The sequence below is a fragment of the Tamandua tetradactyla genome, chromosome X (assembly GCF_023851605.1).
Source record: "Tamandua tetradactyla isolate mTamTet1 chromosome X, mTamTet1.pri, whole genome shotgun sequence".
Taxonomy (NCBI): domain Eukaryota; kingdom Metazoa; phylum Chordata; class Mammalia; order Pilosa; family Myrmecophagidae; genus Tamandua; species Tamandua tetradactyla.
This window is the reverse complement of record NC_135353.1, coordinates 105,164,007-105,185,000: the sequence shown is the minus strand read 5'-3', so window position 1 is coordinate 105,185,000 and position 20,994 is coordinate 105,164,007. Positions and strand designations below refer to the sequence as shown.

The following is a 20,994-nucleotide window of genomic DNA, read 5'->3' as shown; positions in this document are numbered from 1 at the left end:
TGGATCTATTCTCTTTGGGGTGCACTGCACTTCTTGGATCTGTAATTTTAGGTCTTTCATAAGAGTTGGGAAATTTTCAGTGATAATTTCTTCCATTAGTTTTTCTTCTCCTTTTCCCTTCTCTTCTCCTTCTGGGACACCCACAACACGTATATTTGTGCGCTTCATATTATCATTCAATTCCCTGAGCCCCTGCTCAAATTTTTCCAATCTTTTCCCTATAGTTTCTATTTCTTTTTGGATTTCAGATGTTCCATCCTCCAGTTCACTAATTCTAACCTCTGTCTCTTGAAATCTACCATTGTAGGTTTCCATTGTTTTTTTCATCTCTTCTACTGTATCTTTCATTCCCATAAGTTCTGTGATTTGTTTTTTCAGACTTTCCATTTCTTCTTTTTGTTCATCTCTTGCCTTCTTCATGTCCTCCCTCAATTTATTGATTTGGTTTTTGAAGAGGTTTTCCATTTCTGTTCGTATATTCAGCATTAGTTGTCTCAGCTCCTGTATCTCATTTGAGCTATTGGTTTATTCCTTTGACTGGGCCATATCTTCAATTTTCCTGGTGTGATTTGTTATTTTTTGCTGGCGTCTGGGCATTTAATCAGATTTCCCTGAGTGTGGGACCCAGAAGGTTGAAAGACTTTCCTATGAAGTCTCTGGGCTCTGTTTTTCTTATCCTGCCCAGTGTGTGGTGCTTGTCTGTCTGTGGGTCCCACCAGCAAAAGATGTTGTGGCTCCTTTAACTTTGGAAGACTCTCACTGCTGGGTGTGTGGTGCAGACAGAGGAAAGGTTGTAGGCTGGTTTTAATGGCTTCAAATTGTGAGTGAAGTCCTTGGATATGAATTCCTTGAGAGAGGGATCCACCTGAGTTGCGTTTCACACCTCCCGCGGGGAATGTTCAGGTGGTAAAGAGCCCTGAAAGCAGCCTGTCTCTGCATTCCGGGCAGTTGCAACCTGTGTAATCCCAGCGCTGAGCCCAGAGGCAACCAAGCCTCCGTAGAAGCAGCTGCAGAAGGCTCTGTTTCACCCCTTTCCTCTTTTTCAGTTAGCCCAATAGGCGATCAGTTTTGCCTGAGCTGAGGTCCTATTTTTAGTAGTCAGAAGTTGTTCATTAATGCCACTATTGGTGTTAGGTTGGACTCAGTCTCTACTACTGTTGGAGACTCTTTCCTTTCCCTCTGGGAAGTTGCCTGTGGGGGAGGGGAGCCGGCCGCCATGGCTTGGGGAACTGCTGATCCGAGGCTCCCAACCAGCCCGGGAAGCCGCATGTGTGGGAGGGGCGCCGGTCGCCGCGGCGTGGGCAACCGCTGATCCGAGGCTCCCAGCCAGCCCGGGAAGCCGCGCATGGGGGAGGGGCGCCAGTCGCCGGCCGCCGCGGCTTGGGGAACCGCTGATCCAAAGCTCCCAGCCGGCCCGGGAAGCTGCCCGTGAGGAAGGGGCGCCAGCCGCCAGCCGCCGTGGCTTGGGGAACTCGCCTCTCCGAGTCTCTCAGCCAGACCAGGAAGGAGGGAGGGAAGGGCGCCGGCCGCCAGCGTGTGCCGCTTGGGGACCTCACTGCAGCGGAGTCTCACTGGGACTCAGCATCAAGGGATTGAGAAAACCTTCTCACCCAAAAGGGAGAAGAGAGAAATGAGACAAAATAAAGTGTCAATGGCTGAGAGATTCCAAACAGAGTCGAGAGGTTATCCTGGAGGTTATTCTTATGCATTAAGTAGATATCACCTTGTTATCCAAGATGTAATGGAGATGCTGGAGGGAACTGCCTGAAAATGTAGAGCTGTGTTCCAGTAGCCATGTTTTTTCTGGCTTAGGTTTTGTTTAACAGATCAGAATTTTTCAGTTCTTGTTTTCTTGTTTCTTGCCCTGCCCGTATGGTGCCTATTTTTCCTCCCTTAGGAGGGTCTACTTAGGTATTACAGACCCCAGCCAGATTTTCCCAGACCAAACTCGCCTCCTCTTAGGAGGAAAGAATCACCTGTGTCAGTTTTCCCTGAGGGTGAGACCCAGCAGTTTGAAAGATTTTCCTATGAAGCCTCTGGACTCTACATTTTTCCTATCTTGCCCAGTACGTGGCGCTTTTCTGCCTGTGGGTACACCAGCATAAGGTGATGTGATGCCTTTAAGTTCAGCAGATTCTCCCTGCTGGGGGTATGGTGGAGACAGAGGAGAGGTTGTAGGCTGGTTTAATCACTTCACTTTTCCAGACCCTGGGGTCTGAATTCCTTGCAGAAGGGACTCCACCTGAATTGGGCCCACCCCTCTCCTGGGAAAGGCACAGGTTCCAGACAAACACTCAGACAAGCTTAATTCTGCCTGTGCCTGGAGCAGTTGGAGCCTGAGAAGCCCTGCCACTGTATCTAAAGAGTAGTCAAGCCATAGAAAGACAGCCACAAAAAAAGAAAAAGAAAAATCCTTTTCAGAGCAGGACCCCCATTCCTTGGGTTTGCCAATCAAGAGCTGAAGTTGGTATATTGCTTTGTGTATTTCCATGTCCTATGTGCCCCCCTCCTTTCCTTCAGTGCCCAGACCCTTTTAAGCATTATGTACTATCCAATACAAAAACCTGTTTTTTGTTAGTTTTTTCCTTTTCCGCCAGCACTGCCCCCTCTACACCAGGGCAGAAAACAGCAACCTCTGCTTTTACTCAAGGTTCAGCTGAGCTGGGGGCCTATTTTTAGCAGTCAGAATTTAATTAATTCCACAGTTGGAGCTTGGTTGCACTCAGCCCCTGCTGCTGGTAAAGTCTCTTTCCTATCGCATCTGGGAAGCAGCCTGTGGGGGAGGGGTGCCAGCCGCTGCAGTTTGGGGAAGTCAAGGTCCTGGGTGAGCTCACAGCCAGTCCACCTTGTCCAGACTGGGGTATACTGTGTGTCCAGTCACTGATGTGGCCCCAGCAGTTGTTCTGTACTGTTTCTGGCTATTTACTAGCTGCTCTTGAGGACAAACTAAATGCCACACCTTGCTAATGTGCCATCTTGGTCTCTGGTCTCTGTTCCTACCTATTCCTCTTTTCCTGGACGTTTAGGTTGTTTAAAATTTGTTCCTATTAATGCAACACATTATGTACCTAGAGCTTTCTCTTTTTTATTTTATTTGTATAAATTCCCAGCAGTCAGATTTACTAAGTCAGTCAAAGTGCATATATGTTTCCCTGGCCTAATACATATTTCCAAATTTTATTGGATAAGAGATATCAATTATTTTGTCTTCAGTAACTAAAATGTACCAATTTCACTGAAATCTTTCCAACACTGAACATTAAATTGCTTCTAACAGTAGATATGAAATACCTTAGTTTAATATGCATTTTGTTTCCTTACTATATTGAACAATATATTGATTCTTTTTATTTGTGACAAATGAAGCAAGGCTTTTATTGGTCAAATAGCCAGTACTATTGGGACATGAAAACCTCAACAACTTCTCCAAATACTACTTCAAAATAAATACATTAAACTTGAAAAAAAGAAAAAACATTGGCTTTGTAGTCAGATGATGTGGCTTCAATGGGTAAGGTTCTCTTTTTTGATAGCTGTGTTGCCTCAGTTTATTCTTTTTCAAAACAGGGATGAGCTATATCCTGAACTTCCTAAGATTATTATGAAATTAAGCAATGTAATGATTGTGAATTGAGGTACGTAGAAGGCCCTGAACAAATAGTAGTTACCCTTAATTCTTTTGCTTACCTCAGGCATAGGACTAATTGCATTTCTATCCTCTCTCAGGAGAGTCGAACAACTCCTGAAACTCTTGAGCTCAGGTTCAGAAAATGCTAATGTTGAAGGAGTGGGGAAGGGTCTGTCCATAGAAATGACACCAGGTGAGCAGATGCAGTAGGCACCAATAGTCTGTGTAGCTGCATACAAGGATCCATGTCAGCAGTGGTTGCAACAGATGACAAGATATTGTGGGGGTCAAGACTTTAGCTCTGGGAAAAGACTGGCTTGGGCCAGACCAAACCTTCTAGCCTGTACTCTTGTTTGGAGGTGGGAGTTGGCAGTGGGTATTCCTATCTCCTTATTACCGGCTATGCCCAAGTCCTGCAGAAATGATTGTTGGACAAGATCACCTTGTATTCTGGGGTAGTTGGTAGTTTCCAGGTTCCCTTCCTATTTCCCCTTGAATTTTTCTATGTGCTCCTCTTTTACCCTCCTCTCCCACCATTTTCCTCTTTTATATCCTAATTGTTGACCCAGGCATGTAATGTACTCTTGCTTTTATTTACTGAGTTACACTATGATTGGAGTTTGCATAGCAAAGCTTATTTTTCTAATTAGAGCTGTAAGTCAGTTACAGATAAGTATCATTTACTGCAGGAGCCAGAAACAGATTAACATCAGATTTTGTTGTATTTATCCATTTAAATTGAGCAATCAGCTTCACCCTTTGTTTTATAACATTTTAATTTATTATTATTTTAAAGGGATTAACAATGGTTTATGGCCCACCCTTGTACAATTGCCTATGCTAAGAGAGTTATGACTTTTTCAGTTATTTATATTTCTGTCAGTATAAATGCTAGAGAAAATAGCACAAAGAAAACTTGCAGATACCCAAGGATCTCTAAATTTTATGTGTGAGTATGAGGGGAGGGTGGTTTTTAAGGTTTGAGTCTGGGATTATTGTTGTTGTTTTAACTAATACTATTTCTATCATCCTTTGTAATGACTTGCTCCTAGCGTGGTCAAACAATGGATGTCTGTTGAATGAATGAATCATGATTTGCATTAGTAAATTAATTAATTGAAGAACCCAGTATGAAGACTGAAGGCTGAATTCAAGTAGAGCCCAGTTCAAGGATATATTACTCTTGACTGGCACAAGGACTGAGGGTAAAGCAAGATATGAAAGTTTGGAATTAGGATTTTGGGTCAATAAATCATTCTTTCAAGCAGTGTTTAAACCAAGTACTTGTACTGAAAGAGTAGAATTTTGAGTCAGTAATAGGATGGGGGCAGGAGAACGAATATGCTCTTATTTTCTTAGCTCAGGCAGTACTGTGCTATGTGTTTTCAGCTGCTGAAAATAAATCCAGATTACCCTTCCTTCCCAATAGCCCGGAAGCTGAAGAAACTTGGGAACCTGAAACTACAGGAAGAAGGGGAGGCTTCCAGTGCCACAAGCCCCACTGAGGAGTCAACCCAGAAGCTGACAGTGTCACATATTGAAGGCTATGAGTGTCAGCCCATCTTTCTGAATGTCCTGGAAGCCATTGAGCCAGGTGTGGTGTGTGCTGGACACGACAACAATCAGCCCGACTCCTTTGCAGCCCTGCTCTCTAGCCTCAATGAACTGGGCGAGAGGCAGCTTGTACATGTGGTCAAATGGGCCAAGGCCTTGCCTGGTAAGAAAAAGAAGATTGGGGGCATGGAATAAGGGAGATTATATTTAGTGAATGTTGCTATAGGCCAGGCACTATGCTTTCCTACCCATGCAGTCCTCACTATAACTCTGTGGAGCAGCCTTTGCTAACATCCCCACTTGAGCAGTATGAGAACAGAGAATCAGAAGGCCGGGAGAAGAGCAGCATTATAGAATGTACCATATGCCTCACATGTGTATACACAGCATTGTATTTCCATGTTCTACCACAGGCTTGGTAAGATCATGCTTGTCTTTCCCCATAAAGCTTTAGTGGCATAGATATTATACGGATATATGCCTTATGATGCTTTTCTACATGTGTACATACAGACTCACTTCAAAGATAGTCTTGAGCCTCATTGTCATTCTGTCTTCAGTGTTAACATAGTAAGCTATGGTGGAAAGAACATGGGGTTGGAACTCAGAACACTTGGGTTCTTGAGCTCTGCTGTTAACTTGTTGTGTGATCCTGAGCAGATCCCTTCCCCTTCTGGATTTTGGTTTCTCCATCTGTGTAACGTGGAAAGGGTGATTTGGACTGAATTGATAGTTTGAAATTTTGCTTAAGAGAACAACGGTGCTCTTTGTAAACCTTAAGAATCATTGTGTGAAGAAAGGTCAGGTGATAGTGAAGGAATTACTCAAGTGTTTGTCTAAATTATGCTTGGATACCACTCGTAAGGGGAATCACTTTCTCCTTAGGCTATCTGGCCTCGGAGATCCTCTTCAATTATTTGCAAACTTTCCTTTAGCTGAACTTTTTTCCCACAGAAGTATATGGTGATACAAGTGAAACTGCCTGCTTTAAAGCTGGGATGTGTGGCCTGGGCCTTACCCCCTCAGCCTTTCTGTCACTACCCCAGGGAAGCCCTGGCTCATGCTTGCAGATTCTTAGGGCTCCAGGGAACACAGTTGGTAAACAAATGAAGCATACTATCTTTAAGATTTCTCATAATCGTGAAATAATATGGTTCAAAGTTTCTTTTAAAACATCAATGACAAAACCTTCTCTTGTAATGTAGTAGATTAACCTGCATTCTAATAAGAACTGCCATTCAGATGTCAATATAGGACAAAGCATTTTCATGCATATTACCTGATTTGAACCCAATAAGAATCCTATAAAGTAGGGGCTCTCTTTTCTGTTGTTTTTAACTTTAAAAAAATTGTATATTATATTTACAAAGCAAGGAAAGAAAAAACCAATAGTTTTCAAAGCACTCTTCAACAAGCAGTTACAGGACAGATCCCAGAGATTGTCATTGCTACCATACCATCCTCTCCAATTTTTCCTTCTAGCTGCTCCAGAATATAGGAGGCTAGAAAGCATAAATATTTTTTATCATCACAATCGATTTTTTTTCTTTTTTTGTGAAAAATAACATATATACAAAAAAGCAATAAATTTCAAAGCACAGCACAATAATTAGTTGTAGAACAGATTTCAGAGTTTGGAATGGGATACAATTCCACAATTTTAGATTTTTACTTCTAGCTGCTCTAAGACACTGGAGACTAAAAGAAATAGCAATTTAATGATTCAGCAATCATATTCATTTGTTAAACCCTACCCTCTCTGAAAGATCACCTTTGATCTTTCTATCGTACTCTTTGAGGGTATTTGAGCTAGCCCATTCTAACTTTTTCATGTTGGAAGGGGCTGTCAGTAATATGGGGGTAGAGAGATGCATCTAGCTGATATTCTGGAGAGGCTGGGTCCTCTAGGTTGCAGGATTTACCTGGTCCATGGACCACCCGGAGGTTGTAGGTTTCTAGAAAGTTACCTTAGTGCATGGAACCTTTGTAGAATCTTATAGATTACCCTAGGTGTTCTTTAAGATTGGCTTTAATGTTTTTGTTTTGTTTTGTTTTTAATGTTTTTATTATATAATATAACATATTTACAAAGGGAAGACAGAAAAAAGCAATGGTTTTCAAAGTACTCTTCAAGTAATTGCAGAGCAGATCCCAGAGTTTGTCATGGGCTTCCATACCATCATCTCAGATTTTCCCTTCTAGCTGCTCCAGAATATAGGAGGCTAGAGGGAATAACTCTTTTTGGAATGGTTTTAGTTGGGGGTTGGCAAGTTATGATAGGTAGCAATGTCTAACTGAAGCTTGCATTAAGAGCAACCTCCAGCTTAGCCTCTCAATTCTATTTGAACTCTCTCTGCCACTGATACTTTATTAGTTATACTTCTTTTCTCCCTTTTGGTCAGGGTAGAATTGTTGATCCCATGGTGCCAGGGCCAGACTCATCCTTGGGAATTGTTGATCCCATGATGCCAAATCTCTTTTCTGTTTTATAGATGAGGACACTGAAGTCTGAAAAGTGAAGTGATTGGCCTGCAGTTACACAGACAGATGGTAGCAGGGCCAGAACTAGGAGCCAGGTCCCTTCCTAATTCTGAATCCTCTTATTCTACTCTATGCTATAGGCTGTTTGGTGCCCCTGCATGCAGTTCTATAGCCCTAAGCTTTACAATGAGGGGCCAAGGTGTCATACAAGGCCACTTGGGTCATAAGGTGAACTTGTTGCCTTTTGCATCTTTGTATGTTGATCATGAAGCTGCATTCCAACCCACCAGGCCCAGTCAGAGCTATCAGACCATACCTAAGATCTTTACAGCTAGAAAGCTGAAGTAGACTAGTCAATAAGTTCAATGGGAAAGAAGCCCAAGGACTCTGGCTGCATTTGTACTGTGCCAAAGGATCACAGAAGGAGGGATAAATATGGAAAAGAAAAAAAGAAAGTTAATTTAATCATTATCACTTATTCAACTGGATATTTTTGTGGTTTATTTTTATAGAGAAGTTGTAGATTTACAGAAAAATCATGCACAAAATACAGACTTCCAAAACCACCTCATACGCATGCTATTTTCTCTATTATTAATACTTTGCATTAGAATTTTATTATAATTATATTATTAACTATAGTCCATAGTTGACGTTAGAGGTCATTGTTGTACAATCTGATTTTTTATTTAATTTTTATTCTACCAGCTTATACAAAACCTAAAATTTCCCTTTTAAACACATCTAGATATATTTTTCAGTAGTGTTAATTACATTCACAATGTTGTGCTACCAACACTAACATCTATTATAAAACTTTTTCTGTTACCCAAAAGAAAATTCTGTATCAATTAAGCATTAACTCCCCATACCCTACCCTGACCCTGGCCCCTGGTAACCTGTGTTCTTGGAGCTGATGCTATGAATTTGCTTCTTTTATTTATTTCATACCAGTGAGTGTCTAAAATATTTGTCCTGTTGTATACTTTTGCATCTGCCTTATTTCATTCAACATGATATCTTCACAGTTCATGCATGTATCAGAATTTCATACCTTTTTATGGTTGAATACTATTACATTTTATGTATGTGCCACATTTTGTGTATCAATTCATCTGCTGATGGACATTTGGGATGCTTCCATCTATTGGCAATTGTGAATAATGCTGCTATGAATATGGGTGTGCAAATATCTGTTCCAAGTTTTAAAATCAAGAAGTGTGAGTCTTCCAATTTCTTTTTTACAAGATGGTTTTGGGTATTCATGGCCCCTATCTTTCCATATGAATTTGATGACCTACTCTTCCATTTTTACAAAGAAGGTTTTTGGAATTTCCATTGGAATTGAGATGAATCTATAAATTGCTTTGGGTAGAATTGGCATCTTAACAATATTTAGGCTTCCAATCTATGATCATGGAATGCCCTTCCATTTATTTATGTCTTGTTTGATTACTTTTAGCAACATTTTGTTATTTTCTATGTATAAGTCCTTTATGTCCTTGGTTACATTTATTCCTAGAAATTTGATTCTGTTGGTTGCTATTGTAAATGAAATTTTTTTCTCAAATTCTTCAGATTGTTCATTGTTAGTGAATTGAAATAATATAGATTTTTGCATGTTGATCTTGTTTCCCACCACTTTGCATTTATTAGCCCTAGGAGCCTTACTGTAGATTTTTTGTGTGTGTAGGATCATGTAGTCTGCAAATGGAAAATGATTTACTTCTTTCCAATTTGGATGCCTTTTTATTTCATTCTCTTGCCTAATTGATCTGGCTAGAATTTTCAGTACATTGTTGAATAACAGTGGTTACAGCGTTCATCCTTGTCTTATAGCTGATCTAAGGAGAGAAAGTTTCAGTCTTTTCAACATTAAGAAGTTAGCTCTCTCTCTTTTTTTTAAATGTATACCCATTATCATGATGAGGAAGTTTCCTTTTATACCTGGATTTTTTTATTGTTTTACCAAGGAGAGACTCTGGATTTTGACAGAATCCTTTTCTGTGCCTATTGAGATGATTGTATGTGTTTTCCCTTCTAGTCTATTAACATGGTATATTAAATTATATTTAATTTTCTTATATTGAACCTCCTTGCATACCTGTAGTAATTCCCACTTGATCATATCATACAATTCTTTTAATGTGGTGTTGGATTTGGTTTGATAGTATTTTGTTGAATATTATTGTATCTTCATTCATAAGAGATATTGATCTGTAATTTTATTGTGGTGTCTCACTTTGAAATCAGGGTGATGATGGCCCCATTGAATATGTTAGGAAATGATCCCTCCTATTCAAATTTCTGGAAGAGTTTGAGCGGAATTGGTGTTAATTCTTCTTGGAAAGTTTGATAAAATTCACCAGTGAAGCCATTTGGTTCTGGGCTTTACTTCTTTGGGAGGCTTTTTTTTAAAAAAAACTTTTTAAGTTGTATAATACAATATATATACAAAGCAAAGAAAGAAAAAAGCGATAGTTTTCAAAGCACTCTTCAACAAATAGTTATAGGACAAATCCCGGAGTTTGTCATGGGCTGCCATACCATCCTCTCAGATTTTTCCTTCTAGCTGCTCCAGAACATTGGCAGCTACAAGTAATAAATATTTTTGATCATTACAAATGACTTTTCTTTTCCTTTTTGTGAAAAATAATATATATACAAAATAGCAATAAATTTCAAAGTACATCGCAACAATTAGTTGTAGAACAGATTTCAGAATTTGGTATGGGTTACAATTCCACAATTTGAGGTTTTTACTTCTAGCTGCTCTAAGATACTGGGGACTAAAAGAAAATATCATTTTATTGATTCAGCAATCATACTTTTTTGGTAAACACTACTTTCTCTGTAAATCACCTTTGTTCTTTCTCCCACTCTTTAGTGGTATTTGGACTATGCCCATTCTAACTTTTTCATGTTGGAAGGGGCTGTCAATAATATGGAATGGGGGGTGGAACTACTTGGCATTTTGAAGAGGCTGGCCTCTCTGGATTCCAGGACTTACCTGGTCCAGGGACCCATCTGACAATTATAGGTTTCTGGAATGTCATCCTATGCTAGAAGGGAGGCTTTTGATTATTTACTTGTTATTGGTCTGTTGATATCTTCTATTTCTTTTTCTTGAGTCTTTCAAGGTAATTTATGTATTTCTAATAATTTGTCTGTTTCCTATAGATTATCTAATTTGTTGGCTTTCAGTTGTTCATAGTATTCTTTTATACTCTTTTTTATTTCTGTAGAATCTGTAGTAATGCTCCCTGTTTCATCTCTTAATTTAATTTCCATACTCTTTCTCTTTTATTTTGTCAGTTTAGCTAAAAGTTTGTTGATATTACTGATCTTTTCAAAGAACCAACCTTTGTTTTTTTTTATTACCTCTATTGTTTTTTATTCTCTATTTCATTTATTTCAACTCTAATCTTTAGTTATTTCATTCCTTCTACATGCTTCAGGTTTAGTTTGCTCTTCTTTTACTTGATCATCCATTTGTAAGTTAGGTCTCTCATTTGATATTTATTGTACTTCTTTCTTAATGTAATCATTTAGAACTATAAATTTGCCTTGCAGCACAGCCTTTCCTTCATGCCATAAGTTTTGGTATGTTGTGTTTTCATATTAATTTTCTGAAAGACATTTCCTAATTTCCATTGAGATTTCTTTTTTGACACATTTTTTGTTTTTTGACACATTTTTTGTTTTGTTTAAGAGTGTGCTGGTTAATTTCTATGTATTTGCTACTTTTCCACTTCTCCTTCTGTTATTGATTACTAGGTTCCTTCCATTGTGGTCAGAGAAGAAACATTTTATGTTTTCAATATTTCTTAACTTACTGAGTTTTTTTTTTGGTCTAATATATGGTCTATTCTGGAGATTCATCCATGTGATCTAGTGAAAACTGTGTATCCTACTGCTGTTGAGTGAAATATTCTATACATGTATGTTAGGCCTAGATGGTTTACAGTATCATTGAAGCCTTCTGTTTCCTTATTGATCATCTGTCTAGATGTTCTATCCATTATTTGAAGTGTTAAGGTGAGGTATTCTGCTATTAATGTAGCACTGTCTATTTCTCCCTTCCAATCTGCTAATATTTGCTTTATATATTTTGGGACTCTGCCATTAAGTACCTATATATTTATAATTTTTATGTCTTCTTATTGAATTAACCTGACCCATTTATCCATATATAGTGACCTTCTTTGTCCCTTATAACAGTCTTTGACTTAAATTCTCTTTTCTCTGATATTAATATTGCAACTCCAGCTTTCTTTTGATAACTATTTGCAGGATTTTTTTTATCCTTTCACTTTCAACCTACTTGTATCTTTGAATTTAAGGTAAGTTTCTTATAAACAACAAATAATTGGGTCAGGCTTTGTATGCATTATGTCAGTCTCCATTGTTTGACTGAACAGTTAGACTATTTATATTAAAAGTAACTACAGATAATGCTTGAGTTTCTTCTGTTATTTTTCTATTTGGTGATTATAAGTATTATACCTTTTCTGCCCCTAAATGCTTCCATAAATGCTCACATTTCTATTTATTTATTTATTTATTTATTTTTGCTTTTTCCATTTGAAGTCCCTTCTCATTTCCTTCTGTAAATATTTTTCAAGTAATTTCTTTGGGGTTACCATTGGGCTTAAATTTAAAACCCTAAATCTATAACAGTCACATTTGATTTGACACCAACTTAGCTTTAATAGCATATACATGCATTGTTTCTGTATCACTCCTTCTCCTCATACTTCTGGTATACTTGTTACAAATTATATCTTTATATATATGTTCAAAACCACAGATTTATTACCTTTAGGATTTTGCATTTTAGAACCTGTAATAAGTAAAAAGTGGAGTTACATACCAAAACATATAATATAGTAACAGTGGCATTTGTAATTACCTATATGATAACCTTTACCGAAGGTCGTTTTTTGTGTGTGCTGCTTCAATTCATTGTCTAGTCTCCTTTCATTTCAGTTTGAAGATCTCCCATAGCAAGGCTTATAGTACAGGCCTAGTGGTGACAAACTGCCTTGTATTTTATTTATTTGGGAATGTCTTAATCTCTCTCATTTTTGAAAGATAATCGTACTGGATATAAAGTTCTCGATCGCCAATTGTTTTCTTTCATCACTTTAAATATTTGGTACCACTGCCTTCTTGCCTTCATGGTTTCTGATGAGAAATCAGCACTTAATTTTATTGGGATTCACTTCTACATACCTCATTGCTTTTCTCATGCAGCTGTTAGAACTCTTGTCCTTGGTATTTGAGTTTGACTACTATGTGTGTTGGCATGATTCTCTTCAAATTTATCCTGTTTGGAGTCTGTTGGGCTTCTTGAATGTGAATATTTATGTCTTTCATTAAATTTTCAGTGTTTTTTGCCACTATTTCTTTGACTAGTCTTTCTTCCCCTTTCTTCGTTTTTCACCTTCTGTTACTCCCATAATGCATATATCAGTATGCCTGATTGCATCCCATAGGTCTTTAGGCTCTATTCACTTTGTAAAATCTTTTTCTCCTTCTGATCCTCATTTCAATAGGTCTTTGAGTACACCAATTCTTTCTTCTAGCAGTTACAATCTGTTGTTGAAACCCTCAAGGACATTTTTAAATTTCAATTATTGTCTTCAACTCCATTATTTCTTTTTGGTTCAATTTTAAAATTTGTATCTCTTTATTGTGATTCTCATATGGTTCATTCATTGTTTTCCAAATATCCTTTAGATATTTCTCTATGTTTTCCTTTATCTCCTTAAGCATATTGAGGATCATTTTCTTTTCACATTAAAATAAAGTTTTATTGACACAGCAAAGGCCAATAGTCAACTTATGCATTAACTATTTTTAAAAATATTTTTATTGATAAAGCTTAACATATAAACATTCCATACATGGCGTACAATTAATGGCTCACAATACCATCACATAGTTGTGTATTCATCACCATGATCATTTTTTTGAACATTTGCATCACTCAAGAAAAAGAAATAAAAAAGAAAAAACGCATACATGCTGCAACCCATACCCCTCCCTCTCATTGACTACTAGTATTTCCATCTACCCAATTTATTTTAACCTTTGTCCCCCATATCATTTATCTATTTTTTTTTTGAGAGGGAGGTGGATAGACATGTGATGGAGAAAGTTGAGCAAATATCTATTTTTATATATATTTTTTACTCATCTGTCCATACCCTAGACAAAAGAAGTATCAGAAACAATATTTTCACAATCATACAGTCACATTGTAAAAGCTATATCATTATACAATCATCTTCAAGAAACAAGGCTACTGGAACACAGCTCTACAGTTTCAGGTATTTCCCTCTAGCTACTCCAATACACCATCAACTAAAACAGAGTATCTACATAATGTGTAAAAATAACATCCAGGATAACCTCATAACTCTGTTTGAAATCTCTCAGCCACTGACACTTTATTTTTCTCCTTTCTCTCTTCCCCCTTTTGGTCAAGAAGGTTTTCTCAGTCCCTTGATACTGAGTCCCTGCTCATCCCAGGATTTCTGTCCCATGTTGCCAGGGAGATTTACACCCCTGGGAGTCAGGTCTCACATAGTGGGGGGAGGACATTGAGTTCACTTTCTGTGTTAGATTAGAGAGAGAGACCACATCTGAGCAACAAAAGTGGTTCTCTAGGGGGTGACTCTTAGGCCTAATTTCAAGTAGGCTTAGCTTATCCTTTGCAGGAAGTAGTTTCATAGGGGCAAACCCCGAGAGAGCATCATTTTTAAAAATTTCTGTCTGGTATGTCCAAAGACTGGTGTTCTTTGCTGATGGCTTCTGAAGTATAATTTTATTCCTTTGACTGGGCTATTATTTTGTGATTCTTTGTCTTGCATGTTTTGTTGCACACTGTGCATCTTAATATTTTAGTGCTTTAACTTCTGATTTAGTCCATTAGCTATCCATTCTTTAATTTTGTTTCCCACTGGTGATATGACAGAGGTTTCCTTTAGTGCCAGAAGTTAATAAAAATAAACAAAACCTTTCACAGTCTTTGAAAATTGGCTCTGCATTAGCTGTTTCTCTCTTTTAGAGTTCAGCCTCATATTAAGATCAACCTAAGACTATTGTGAAGTACAGGGCCCTCTCTCTCTTTCCTGAGCCTGCATCTTGTTTTGGGCTTGTTCTTGCTAATTGCCTTAGGAATTCTCCCACTCACAGGAATTCAGATGTCACCTCTACTCCCTGTAATACAGACTGCTTCGCCCTCCTGGATGCTCTATTGTATGGCTTAAAGCTGGCAATCCAAAGTTTCTTTGACTTACTTGTTTTCTTATATTGCTTTAGCCACCTACAAGCTGCTTCTGCCTGCAGGACAAGTCTGGGGAGGTGGGGGCAAGCTGACACTGATTTTCCTATTTCATGTTTCATGCTGCCACTTGATATATTTGCACCAAAATATAGGCACTGTAATATGCACATGGGGGTTACTCTCCTATCCAGAACAGGGCCACAATAGGAGCATAGGCTGGCACTGGGTGTCACAAGCTTCTCCTGTGCTTTCTTAAAGCTACATTTTCTTTTTCTGACACTCATCCTTTAGCTGCAAGCCTTTAAAAGTTTTCTTCAATTCTGAGGAAGATGGCTCTGACAGTTTTTGATAGCTGTTCAATAATTCTAGCAGGGGGACGGTACCCTAGAGCTTCTTATGCCAGCGTTTTGGTTGACTTGAAGCCCTCAGCTGGATGTTTTGATGTTATGTTTGTAACAGAGATTCAGTTTAATCTTTGTTAGCACATTCTAAACTTGCCCCATTTTTATAGGTTATAGAGCCTTTTCATGTATATGATACCATGCAATTCTTGCAACAATCCTATGAAGCCTAGGGATTGTTCTTTTCATTTTAATTCCAAAGTCAGAAATGTTGGCTAACTTCCTCTATTTGGTCACTTGCCAACTGGAACCAAAAGTTGAACTCAGGTCCTCTGATTTCTTATTCAGTAATCTTGAAAATAACCTAGTGCAAATCCTATGAGAGTGATAGAGTGATGTATCTGTATGGCTGAAGATCCTTAACATCCTCAGTCAGTCCCCCAGGATGTAAAGCTGTCTCCTTTCATTAATGAGTCTGCAAGCCAAAATCAGTTCACTGTCTAGCTTGCCTGAGGAAAGCCCATTATTACCTTCATAAAAACTATTCTTTAAGGTATCAATAATCACCGAGTACTTCAATTCATATATACATTAAACAGGTTGCGTTCCTGTTTTTGCTAGGCACCTAGTCAGATAAATTTTGTTGTAAGTTTTTTTGTGATGGTGATGGTATACAAAAAATGCTTAGTACTGTACATGGCACATTAATAAATGATAGCTATTAATAGAGGGTAAGTAAACAGATTGTGTACATACAGTATATTTGGAATCAGATGTATCTGGTATGGAATCTTAGCTATACACTAATATGACCTTTGAATAAATCATATTCCTTCACTGTGCTTCTTTTCCTCATCTTTAGATAGTAGAATAATTGCTGACTTTGCAAATGTTTTTCAACAATAGAAATTATGTATGAAGAGTACTTAGTGCAGAAGCTTGAACATAGTAGGTGCTCTGTAAATGATAGCTCATTTTTATGAGGCTTGAGTGCTAAGCCACAGCCCTCACTAAGCTCAGTTTCAGATATGAACAGCCTTGTCTAGAAGCTCATGCATGGGCCCCAAGGTTGAGTCATCTTCTTCCAAGACATTGGCTGATAGGTATGCTAGGACAGAGGTTCCCAAATAGGCTTTCTTTAGGTTTATTCTCCCAGACTAAGAATGAAATTACAGTATTCCACTGTAGATTGCTAAAAAAAATTTGTTGATTGGATTGTAATGAGAAAACAGAGTCTCAAAGAAACTTCCTCTGTTCCCTAAACTGATCGGTTTATGCCAAAAGCTGATAATGATTCCTTTGTATTTCTCCAAACATCTTAATGCGGTAACAAATATATCCTCAGCAAGTGTAAACCTAAGGAAATCTGTAGGTTGTAGCTACTGTTTCCTCAAATCACCCCATTGACAGTCCATACTATCTAATAAGGCTACTTAAACATCTGAGCATTAGTAACAGAGTTAGGCACTATACTCACATTAAACATATAGCAAAATTAACCTTCTATGTTGCTGATATGTATACTGAAATTAGACTTGAATGCTTAGCAGCCCTCACAAAGGTATTACATTAATGGTATTGCAGCCAAACTACTGATACCTGTACAATTTAATCCTCATCCTGCCATTCTCCCTCACTAATCACAAACTCCTCTAGAAATTCATAGTCCACAAGCCAAGACTTTTCTGCTCCCCACTGCCTCCCACCCAAGAGGTTCAGGGTTCAAGTTCCTGAAACTCTTCCCCAAGAGATATTTATATGTACATACTTGGCCCCAGCTTCTTGTCTCTTACTGGAAAGGGTCATTCAGAGGAATTCTGTGCTGCAGAAGTGCTCCAAGCAGGAAATACTCTGGGGTCTGAGGCTGTGGCCAGTCTTTTAGTATGTCACTACAGTGAAGGAAGGAGGCATACCCACAGGAGCTAATATTGCCTGCCAAGTTGGTGCTATGGGGTCTGATGAGGCCACAATAAGAATGGACTCTGGAACCCCTGATGCCTGCGAGGCTTGAGACTTAAAAGAAAAGGTAAATGGGGATAAGTGGGTAGGCAGAGACCAGTCAGGCAGAACAATGTGTATGGATAGTGTAGACTTCAGTCCTGATTCTATGGCCCAGAAAAGCTGGTGACATTGGCAGTTCTTAAGCTGTGACCACTTTCCCAGTGAAGTGAAAAGAGGACAGGAATAGAGAGTCAGAAGAGCTGGGTTCTAGTCTTACTTCTGCCACATATAGACTATATAACCTTGGTCAAGTCAGTTAGTTAACTTCTCTGGCTTTTGGGTTCCTTGTTGGTTAAATAAATGTTACACTGCTTACCCTCTGGGTTTATTATGAGGGCCAATGAGATCATCAATGGGAAAGTGAGAAGCATTATCCAAACTCAAGTAAGTGTTCCTAATAAAATATTGCAAGTCAAAATTTCAGATAGCCTGGATCTCGTGGGAAGAAGAGGGATGGGGTGATGGTAAGGGAAGAGCCCTGAGGTGAGGCTTTTATAACTTCAAGCGTCTAGCTGTTTGGAAAACTTCAGGAGAGCATGGCCACATCTGTAATGTCGATGCAGGATCTGGGAGCCTCTATTCTCTGAGCTTAAGGGATGGAATTTGGAGATTATCTAATTCCCATTTTATATAATAAAAAATTGAGGTTCCTTATTCCGTTCATTTAACAAGTATTTCTTGTGTGCCTACTGAAATGCCTGGAACTGTGCTATGTACTAGGGATGTACAAATGAATAAAAGTAGTGGCCCCTGCCTTTAAGAAGCTTCATGTCTTCTGGGGGAGATAGAAGTGTACATAGATCAATTCCAATCTTGTGCAATGGGTGCTGTAATTGAGGGGGGTACACATGGTACTGTGAGAAGGTAATAGAAGAATCATTGTGTTCCTTTTGGATGAGTTGGAAAGGGCTTCACAAAGAAAGTAGTATTTGCATGATGTCTTGAAAGATGAGTAGCTATTTATCTGATTAAAAGCTTGGGATGGGGGAGGGGTAGTTGTATTCTAGGTAAAGGCAACAGCCTGCACAGAGATATAAAGGCATGAGAAAGCATGATATGTTCAGCAAATGTAAATTGTTCAAAATGGCTAGAACCTAAATTATGAGAAGTCAAATAACAAGAGATTAGTCTAGAGAAACAGGTCATAAAGAGCCTTGTATGTATGATAATGTCAGTAGGGTAGTAGAAACTGGCAGGGGAAAGGCACCTGCTGAATAGAGAACAGAAAAGGAGTGAGGAGGGAAAAGAGGAGCATGGATTTTGGGCCCAGTGAAGGCCCAGACTTGGCTCAGCCTCTGTGCTCCCAGGCTGACCAATGCCCCTGCCCCTTCCTTACCAGGCTTCCGCAACTTGCACGTGGACGACCAGATGGCAGTCATTCAGTACTCCTGGATGGGGCTCATGGTGTTTGCCATGGGTTGGCGGTCCTTCACCAATGTCAACTCCCGGATGCTCTACTTTGCCCCTGATCTGGTTTTTAATGAGTAAGTGTTCCTAGACCTAGACCCCACATAAATGCAGTCTGGCCAGCCCGGATCTTGATAATGATGAGGAGGGGGATGGGGTGATGGTTTTATCTGCAGGTAAGGCAATGAAGGCCCTAACCAGCCAGACAAGTTGGCTGGAAGGCCAACTGGTTGGAGGTAAAGGAGAGTGGTGGTGAGGCCATCCCTTTCCCACCCAAGGCCCAACCCTGCTATTTTGGCTATGATTCTGACCTACTTTGTGGCCTATCTCAGAAACCCATGTAAAGTTCCTTCCCCTTCATGCTGAGCAACATAGGGAAAGGGGAGAAAGACTCTGATTCCTTTGCTTCCTTTGCTACTTCAGCCACTATTTATTCAGTAGCTATTTTGTGCCAGGACTGCGCTATATACTTTCTAAATATTACCTCATTGAGGTCTCATGACAACCTGGTTGAATAACATCTGTAACCCCTTTTTTTGTGGATGGGAAAAGGCTCAGCAAAATAAAATGGCTTACACATTTTCTGGACTAAAATTCAAGTCTAGTATTTCCTACATCTATACCTTGGGCAAGAACCTAAAATTCCCCGACCCTCAGTTTCCTATTATTATAATAATAATAAAAATTCTTTTTTTTTACATGAGCAGGCACTGGGAATCAAACCCGGGTCCTCTGGCATGGCAGGCAACCATTCTTGCCTGCTGAGCCACTGTGGCCCGCCCAATAGAAATTCTTAAGTAGGGATTTATGGTGTATAAATGGGAGCTAATGGTTGTAAAATGTTTGGCCTATAGTAATCAAGAAATAAAAAAAAAAAGTCCCTCTCCAATACCCTGCTTCCCTAATAGTGATAATCTTCTCACGTCTGCTGTTTAAAGTAGTTCAATGACACTATGGATGGAGCTGTCAAGAAAAATATCTTCCCAAGGAATTTGTTCCAGTCTCAGTACACAGAATACCTTTAGTCTGGGCAGAAATTGACCTTTCCTTCCCTCTAGCCCTGTAGCTCAGTAGAATCTTAAAATAAATTCTACAGGGCATTGGTTCCTTCTAGTACTGCAGTGCCAATAAAGGGAGGGTGAACATCCCCAACTGCCCTCTTCAACCCAGCCAGCTATGGTAGCCAGAGGCTAAGAATAACCGCTGGGCTCTTGGCATGACCTACTATATGGTTTCCAGGCCTGCAAAGAGTTACCTATAATGTCATCTTCCAGGGCAGGCCTTGAAAGGCCCTCTTCCTGATTATTTTGATCTCCCATAGTCACCCCTATTTAGCCCTTGAGTGATTGAATCAACTCACTGCACACCTGCACCAGCTTCCCAAGATCCCTGAGACCATTGGGGCTTTGCAAGGTGATAATTGCTTATTTTCTAAATCATTGTTCCCTTCCTTCTTGGCCTCTGAATTAGTATGTGGCACCTCACCCCATCATTCTGGCTCAATCTTATCCACCTCATCAAAAGCTACTATGGGGGCAGGCCACTGTGGCTCAGCAGTCAGAGTTCTCACCTGCCATGCCGGAGACCTCGGTTCTATTCCCGGTGCCTGCCCATGCAAAACAAAAAAAGAAGATACTATAGGGTTCACCACAGGCAGACCAAGCTCCAGGGCTCCTGAAACAACCTACCTCCCCTTCCTCCTGTAGGAACCCACTATATTAGAGATCTAAGGGTCCGTAGAAACATTTAGACTAGTGTTTCTCAACAGCGATGCTGTTGAAATTTTGGGAGGAGTAAATTACTCCCAGTTATTTCATTGTGAAGGATGACCCTACATATTGTTTAATGTCACTGACTCCTGCCCACTAAATACAGCCTAAACTGTCTCCACACATCTCTAATGCCCACTAAGAAGGCTACATCACTTCAGTAAAGAGCTGCTAATCCTTTCCAACCTGCTCAATGTACTGATGGGGAGACTGAGCCCAAAGTAATAGACAGCGATTTGTGCAAGCTGGACCAACCCATTTTTTGATCTCTCCAACACCAAACCTTCTCATCATCCTTCCTTTCTTTATTCCTCTCTTTAATAATGGGTTTGAACCCTAGCTGTATGACCTTGGGTAATTAACTGAACTTCTCTGACCCTCAGCTTTCTCATTTGTAGAATGATGTATAGGCTCATAAAGATACCTTACTCTGTGTCATTTATCGAACACTTTCTCTGTGTCATGCTCTGTGCTCAGTGATTTTGGATCCGCATCGCCCCCTTATCCACTATCCTTTAT

General features: G+C 39.3%; 1 protein-coding gene across 1 annotated transcript in view; it reads left to right on the top strand.

Annotated features, from left to right (window-relative positions):
• The window catches only part of AR (androgen receptor), a 189,791-nt gene that overhangs the window by 156,782 nt on the left and 12,015 nt on the right, over nucleotides 1–20,994 (top strand). The window contains exons 4-5 of the mRNA XM_077145595.1: nucleotides 5,058–5,345; nucleotides 18,639–18,783. Coding sequence (XP_077001710.1) covers nucleotides 5,058–5,345; nucleotides 18,639–18,783 — 433 coding nt within the window. The remainder of the gene's footprint in view (nucleotides 1–5,057; nucleotides 5,346–18,638; nucleotides 18,784–20,994) is intronic.